At 60.1% G+C, this 7,166-nt stretch overlaps 1 protein-coding gene across 1 annotated transcript; it reads left to right on the top strand.

Annotated features, from left to right (window-relative positions):
• Window positions 1-2,417: 2,417 nt before the first annotated feature.
• On the top strand, window positions 2,418-6,272 carry PRDM8 (PR/SET domain 8). Its single transcript, XM_034063108.1, has 4 exons — window positions 2,418-2,479; window positions 3,847-4,067; window positions 4,303-4,534; window positions 4,732-6,272. Exons 2-4 carry the CDS (start codon window positions 3,849-3,851, stop codon window positions 6,138-6,140), a joined length of 1,860 nt encoding a protein of 619 aa, XP_033918999.1. The 5' UTR covers window positions 2,418-2,479; window positions 3,847-3,848; the 3' UTR covers window positions 6,141-6,272.
• Window positions 6,273-7,166: the final 894 nt, after the last annotated feature.

The following is a 7,166-nucleotide window of genomic DNA, read 5'->3' as shown; positions in this document are numbered from 1 at the left end:
AGGCCTGGTTGCATGTCAAAACTTTGAGGCAGCTTTTCCCAAGGGATGCAGGAGTCTTTCTGAACCTCACCTCGCTCCTTTCCCCTTCACCTTGCTGATGAAATCCAGGCACGAAGGAGGCGGCTCAGGGAGGGTGCCCTAGCAATCTCAGAGAGACAGATCCACTATCCATCCACATAGTAACTCATCACGTTACAAACTGGTTCTTCACTCGGAGAGCTGAAGCGATCATGGTGACCGATCATCATCACCCCGCCGGCCCCTGTGGTGCCAGCCACCCTGCCCCTCTAGGTAGGGGCAGACTCGGGCTGGACGCCCAGCAGCCCTGCGAGTCTGTAGGACCGCGGTTTGCCTGCCTGGCCCGATCTGAGCACAGTTTCGCTCCTGCTCTCGCCGCTGCCGGGGACTCTCCTCCCCGGAGAGCCGGTTGTCAATGATCGCCGTCGGGGAAGTCAGGGGAGAGGTCGCCGCTGTGCTTGTGGGGAGCTTGAAGCAGCGGGGAGCGGCGTGGGGAGGCTGGAGCTCCTGAGCCCAGGTCTCAGCTCTCCGCAGGAGGTTTATACATAACACGAGGATATATAACGAGATACTCCGTGTGCGGTTTAGGGCGGCGGCAGGCAGTCTCCGTACGGCCCCTGCGGGGTAACCAGAGGCCTCGCCGGGCCGTGGGTCCTCCTTTCCACCCCTGAAATTCCGGTGCGGTCGCTCGGTGAGCCCGGGGAGAGGCTGCCTTCCCGAGCAGCCCGCACTTCACGGTGGCTTTTCTGTGCCGCTGGCACCGGGACCGGGATCTGCCTGGAAGCCGGGGTCGGCTGGGGTTGAGGTGGGCTCTTGGCGGCCGTGGCGCCTGGAAGCGTAAAATTCCAAGGAAAGGGTCTGCGGACATCAAAGTGTCGTTCTGCAAGGCTGGGGAGATGCTGCTGCCGGAGGTTGGCTCGTACGGCGGCATCAGAGGCTGAAGAAATGCTCAGAAACGCCGCTACGGTCCTTTCCGGTACCGGGGAATTTCGGTTGTGGAGATAATGCCGAAGCGATTTCGAGGTAGTTTATGTACCGTAGTGTCCCTTAAAATTCTCGCGAATAAAAATAATGCGTAGGTTTTCTTTCCTCCCTCCCGCCTCCCCATTAATGACAATCATTCGGACAATTTCTGTCACACAGCGAGCACTGCAGCATTAAAAAAATGTGTACGAGATGGGGGGGGGACGACACCCAAACCAAGCCAGCCAACAAACAAACAAACAAAAACTAAAACAAACCACACACAAAAACGGGGGAGGGGGGAAGAAACTTTTAAGCAGGAATTAAGATCCAAATTTTTACAGACTCCCATCTTTTTAATGTTATTACAATCCCGCTTTTAGCAGACGCAGTGTTTTGTCGAATTAATAAGATAAATGTTGAAAGCATATTATATGCAGCCTTTAATCCTAATGCAAGGAAAATCGTAATTATGTAGAGGATAAGTGAATTTGAAAGCCAAACATCAGCCTACTCCCTGATTGCAAACATTGTTCGCCTCTCGAAAAGGCTTTGTCTCTTCTTTTGTTTAGTTTTGGGGTGTGTGTTAAAATCTATTTTTAATATAATTTTTTTAGCCTGGTTGGGTTTTTTTTTTGTGTGAAATTACGGCGACAAGGGAGCAACCGGTGAACGCTTTTCTGCGCCGTGAAACCCTCCTTTTGGCATGGAGCATCCGCCGCTTACCGAACCTGCGTGCGCACCAGAGACCAGCGAGTGCGGATAGTGCGAGCCCCGCACCCCGCGAAGAGGGAGCTCTGCCGTAAGTGTGCCGCCCCGTCGGCGGCTCTCCCAGCTCCGCACCACCGGGACTGCCACTCCAGCCACCCGCACGTCGGGCCTCCGCCGGGCGCCTTCCCTCGCGGTGCAAGGGCATCCCCGCCTGCCTTCTCAACGGCGAGGAGGGATCTTATTCTTGTATCTAAGAACTCACCCGGCAGGTGACGGCCGGGACAGAGCGTGGAGGCGGCCGCCGGGAACCTGGTGCCGGGCAGAGCCGCCGTCGGGCTCCTCCCGGCTCCCCGCCCCGCACTCACTGCTGGGCCGGAGCGGCGGCCCCCAAACCCGCATGCTGCCAGGGGAAACGCGGAGCGTGTGTATGGGTGCTCCCCGGTGTGTTCCTCCACTATTCCCCTTTCCGTAGGTACCCGATGTCCAGGTGAGGGGCTGGAGGCGGGCAGGCAGTGAGCGGGCAGCCCCCGAAGGGGTTAAAGGGAGGGGACGTGGGCTGTCACGCGTCATTGGGCAGATTATGTGCAGCAAACAAAAAGTGTGTGTCTGTGTGCCAGTCACTCACTGCATCGGGTCCATCTGCACCGCTCGCCTCCCCTCCCCGCCTCGCCCCCGCCGCCGCCCCGGCCATGGAGCTGCTCTGATACAATAGCGCCGGGAGGCAGCGGGGGCCGCAGCCCGGCTTTGTGCCACTTGTCGGGCGAGGATTATATTCCCTCTCTCCCTGGTGAGTACCCGCGGAGGGGCCCCAACGCGCGGCCGGGGAACAGCGGCGGCACCGGAGGAGGGAACAATGCCGGGAGGCGCCGGCCCTGCCCGGGACGCGGCGGCCGTGCCCGGGACGTGGTGCCCGGTGGCGGAGGCTCCGGGGAGCGGCCCCGGCGCCGCCCTGCCCTGACAAAGGGCGGCCGCGGGGGGACCGGGAAGATGCGGTACCGGGGGGAGCCGAGCGGGGCCCAACGAGGGCGGGTGGAAAGTTTGGAGGGTGCAGCTCGCAGCTGTTTGTTTCGTTTGGCGAAATAATCCCTTCGGGGAAGGGATGCGCCGGGCAGCGCCGAACGAGGAGGGAGAGAGGGGGAAGGCGAAAACGCCCTCCCCGAGGGGCCCGTTACCGGGAGAGTGGGGGGCGAGAGCCTCGGCCGCTCCTGGAGGCGAAGTTTCGGGGGGGGATACCCTGTTGTCTCCAGAAAGCGGGGAAGAGCAGCGGCTCGCGGGGGATGTGCCCGGTGCGAGCGGCTCCGGATGTTAAATAGGCGCACGGAGAGGAACGTGTATTTATTCCCTAGCGAACCCGAAATAAACGATTTCAGTGGCAGATGGGGTGGGGGGGAGTCAGCCTCTCACTAACCGAGTCGGGAGGGGCGAGAGCTCTTTCCCCGGCCTCGGCCCCTCGGAGCACGGCAGCCGCCGTCCTGCTGCCCGCTCCCTGCCCGCATCCTGCCAACATCCTTCCCGCCTCGCCCCCGCCTGCATCCGTCCCCTCGTACAGCTCAGGAGCCGGGGCTCACCCTCATCCATAAATAAGCGTGTCGAGGTAAAAAATAATTACCTCTGCTTGCTGCTTTTAATTAAAGTCTCGGAGGGAAAGTGCTGGATTATGGTAATGAGCAGACATACGTTCCCTCTTGTCGAGCGGAGCGGGAGGTAAGCTGACATGCAATCAGCGACAATGACAAGCCACTTGAAACCCATTCGCTCTGCTCCTCTCACAGCCCAGAGACCGGCTCTGCTCCTCTTGCAGGGCACCTCAGGTGGGGGTGGGGGGACGACACCGGCCAGTCGCAGCCGCTGCCCCTTTTTGTTCGGCTCTGCCAGTGCCAGATCCCCCTGCTCCTGCCCGGTTGCTGCCCGAAGCCGGCTCCCGCCGCTCTCCCTGATAAATAAATCATCGCGGCAGCTTCCCTGCTCCTCGCCGCCTTTATTTATTTTTTCCCCAGAGCTGTGAAAGTGCTCGCCTACCTTTTCTTGTTTTTCTTGGGGTTTTTTGTTTTGTTGGGTTTTTGTTTGTTTGTTTTTGTTTATTATATATATATTTAAATTTTGTCTCTCGGCCGCGCCGTAACGCGTCGGCTCTGCCCCTCTCTCCGCCCACAGGCATGGAGGACGCCGGCGTCCAGAGGGGAATATGGGACGGGGACGCCAAGACGGTCCAGCAGTGCTTGACTGACATTTTCACCAGCGTTTACACCACCTGCGACATCCCGGAAAATGCCATTTTCGGCCCCTGCGTCCTGAGCCACACATCGCTATACGACAGCATTGCCTTCATCGCCCTCAAGTCCACCGACAAGCGCACCGTCCCCTACATATTCCGGGTAAGACCCGCACATCTCCCGGGCCAAGCCGCTTGCCCCGCACACGGGAACAGGCCCCTGCCGCCGCTCACCCCGATGGCTGGTTCCCGAGCGCATCCTCACCGCAGGGAGCAGCCGGGAGGGATCATCCGCCGTCGGGATGCTCTCCCCGCCTCTCACTGCCGGCTGCCGGGCCCCATCCCCTCGGTCGGTTCCTCCATCCGTCCGTGCGCGTTGATGAAAACGGGGTTTGTAGGTGGACACGTCTGCGGCAAACGGCTCGTCGGAGGGGCTGATGTGGCTGCGGCTGGTGCAGTCGGCGCGGGAGCGGGAGGAACAGAACCTGGAGGCCTACATCAAGAGCGGGCAGCTCTTCTACCGGTCTCTGCGCCGCATCGCTAAGGACGAGGAGCTGCTGGTGTGGTACGGCAAAGAGCTCACCGAGCTGCTTCTGCTCAGCCCCGCACGGGCTCCTGCCCGCAGCAACGGTGGGTGCCCCCAAACCCCTTCCCATGGCCGGGGGAAGGCCGGGCAGAGATCCCCGCCCGGGATGATGGGAAGGGAGGGCCTCCATCGGTATCCCTTCTTCCCATTCTCTTTCCTTTAATCCCCTTGGGATGCCTGGTCGCCGTTCCCGGCTGACGGTGCTCCCGTCTCTCTCTCTGTGCCGTGTGTCCGGCTGCAGGATCGCCGCCTTTCGCCTGCCCCGAGTGCAACCAGCGTTTCCAGTTCGAGCTGCCCTTCGCCGCCCATCTCCGGTTCCGCTGCCCCAAGAGGCTGCATGGCCCAGATACCACTAGCCCCGCAGCCGAGGGTCCCGGCAGCAAGGACAGCGCCGGCAAGGAGCCGGAGGCCGGCAAGTACTGCAAGCCCGGCGGGCCGCTCCACCACCCCTTCCCTGGGGCCGACGGCGGCGGGGCCGCCGCCAGCATCAAGCCCTCCACGGACTTCCACAACCTCGCGCGGGAGCTGGAGAACTCCCGCAGCGGCCACGGCGGGTCCCCAGGGAGGCCGGCGCCCCCCGAGGGCGGCCCCGAGACAGCGGCCGGGAAAGGCAAGCGACGATACCCCGAGGAGGAGGAGCGGGGCTCCGGGACGGCCGCGCGGGGCCGTTTCCCGGCGGAGCGTCCCGGGCTGCCGTCGGCGCCCAAGGAGGAGCCCGTATGCGCCCCGCAGCAGCAGTATCGTGCAGCAGGCTCCTACTGCGGCTTGGAGGAGGGCGGCCGCCTCTTCGCACCGCCCAGCCCGGAGACGGGGGAGGCCAAGCGCAGCGCCTTCGTGGAGGTGAAGAAGGCGGCCCGCGGCCCCGAACCCGACGGCGGCGCCTCCGAGGAGGTCCAGGAGCGCGCTTCCCCCTCTGCGCCGGGTGCGGGCGGCAGCGATCCGGGGCTATGTCCCCGCAGCGGCCCCGGGGTCCCGCTATCCGCTCGTCTAGAAGGGGGCAGCCCGGCTCGGGGCAGCGCCTTCACCACCGTCACGCAGCTCGGGGGAACCGGCCCCGGCGGTGGGGCTGAGGAGCGAAAGAGCGCCTTCTCTCAGCCCGCCCGCTCCTTCCCGCACGTCCCGCCGCTGGTGCTGGGCCAGAAGCTGGGCGGGCTGGGGGAGCCCTGCCCCGACGGCGCCGCCGCTCCCACCCGCCTCTATGCTGCTGAGGCTCTGGCCGTCAAGCTGCCGGGCGGCGGAGAAGCGGCTGGAGGAGGCGGCGGTGGCGGGGGTGGAGGCGGCGGCGGGGGGCTGCCCAAACAGAGCCCCTTCCTCTACACCACCGCCTTCTGGCCCAAAAGCTCGGCGGCGGCGGCGGTGGCGGCGGCGGCGGCAGGGCCGCTGCAGCTGCAGCTGCCGTCGGCGCTGACGCTGCTGCCGCCGTCGTTCACGTCGCTGTGCCTGCCGGCCCAGAACTGGTGCGCCAAGTGCAACGCGTCCTTCCGCATGACCTCGGACCTGGTGTACCACATGCGCTCCCACCACAAGAAGGAGTATGCGCTGGAGCCCCTAGTCAAGCGGCGCCGCGAGGAGAAGCTCAAGTGTCCCATCTGCAACGAGTCCTTCCGCGAGCGGCACCACCTCTCCCGCCACATGACCTCCCATAACTAGAGGGAACACCCCCCTCCAACCACACTCCAACAGCACCCTGGACACCCGGGGACCCCCGACCGGCCCCTCAGAGGGCAGTGGTCGCCCGGAGCTTTCTTCCCTTTCCTTTCGATGCACGCATTTTCACTTTGTGGGGAGGGATGGGGAGGGCAGCAGGGAAGAAGAGGAGAACAAGAAGAAGGAAAAAAGGAGGGAAAAAAAGAAGAAAAAAAGAAAATAAAAAGGAAAAAGAAAGGGAAGAAAAAAGAATGGAAAAGAAGATAAAATAGAAGAAAAAAGAATAAAAGAAAAAAATATAAAAAAACAACTGGAAAAGAAAGAAAAGTAGAAAAAATAAAGAAAAAGGGAAAAAGCAAAAAAAAAAGAAAGTAAAAAATCGAGGAAAAAAGAAAAAAAAAGAAAATGGGGGTTAGGGAAGCAAGGAAAAAATAAGGGAAAAAAAAGGAAAAAACAAAGACTTTAAAAATACATTTTTAAAAATGTCATATATTGCAACATATTGATGCATTTGTCATACGTTTCTACTTAAATTATTAAGCACTTATGGTTTAGATGTAATAATAATTCTATGTCAGGGTAAATTTTTATTTTCGATATTCCTACAGAGTGTCACTTGGTGCCCGTGAAATGAAGTCTCGGTAGTTCGTGTTACCTTCCCTTTAATGTTTAGAGTTGTGTTGGGGTTTTTGTTGTTGTTGTTGTTGTTTTGGGGTTTGGTTTGTTTTTTTTTTCTCCCCGTCCCCCCCGAAAAGATTTATTAAACTTTATAGTTTATCTGGGTATGTTGGATGCTTTGACAATAAATGACTTTATTTTCTTCAAAGCACCTGGATGTTAATCGATGCTGGGGGTGGCAGTGGGAAACAGGGCCCCCGGCCGGGCTGCAAGGAAAAGGAGACACCCCTTCCCCTCGCCCTTTCCCTTCCTCTTTACCTTTGTCTTCACCTTCACCTTTCCCCTTTCTCTTCCCTTTCCCCTTCCCCTTCACTTCCTTTCCCTTTTCTCCTTTGGGGTGACAGGGCCTAC

The sequence above is a fragment of the Melopsittacus undulatus genome, chromosome 5 (genome assembly GCF_012275295.1).
Source record: "Melopsittacus undulatus isolate bMelUnd1 chromosome 5, bMelUnd1.mat.Z, whole genome shotgun sequence".
Lineage (NCBI taxonomy): Eukaryota > Metazoa > Chordata > Aves > Psittaciformes > Psittaculidae > Melopsittacus > Melopsittacus undulatus.
This window is presented reverse-complemented; position numbering and strand designations above follow the sequence as displayed.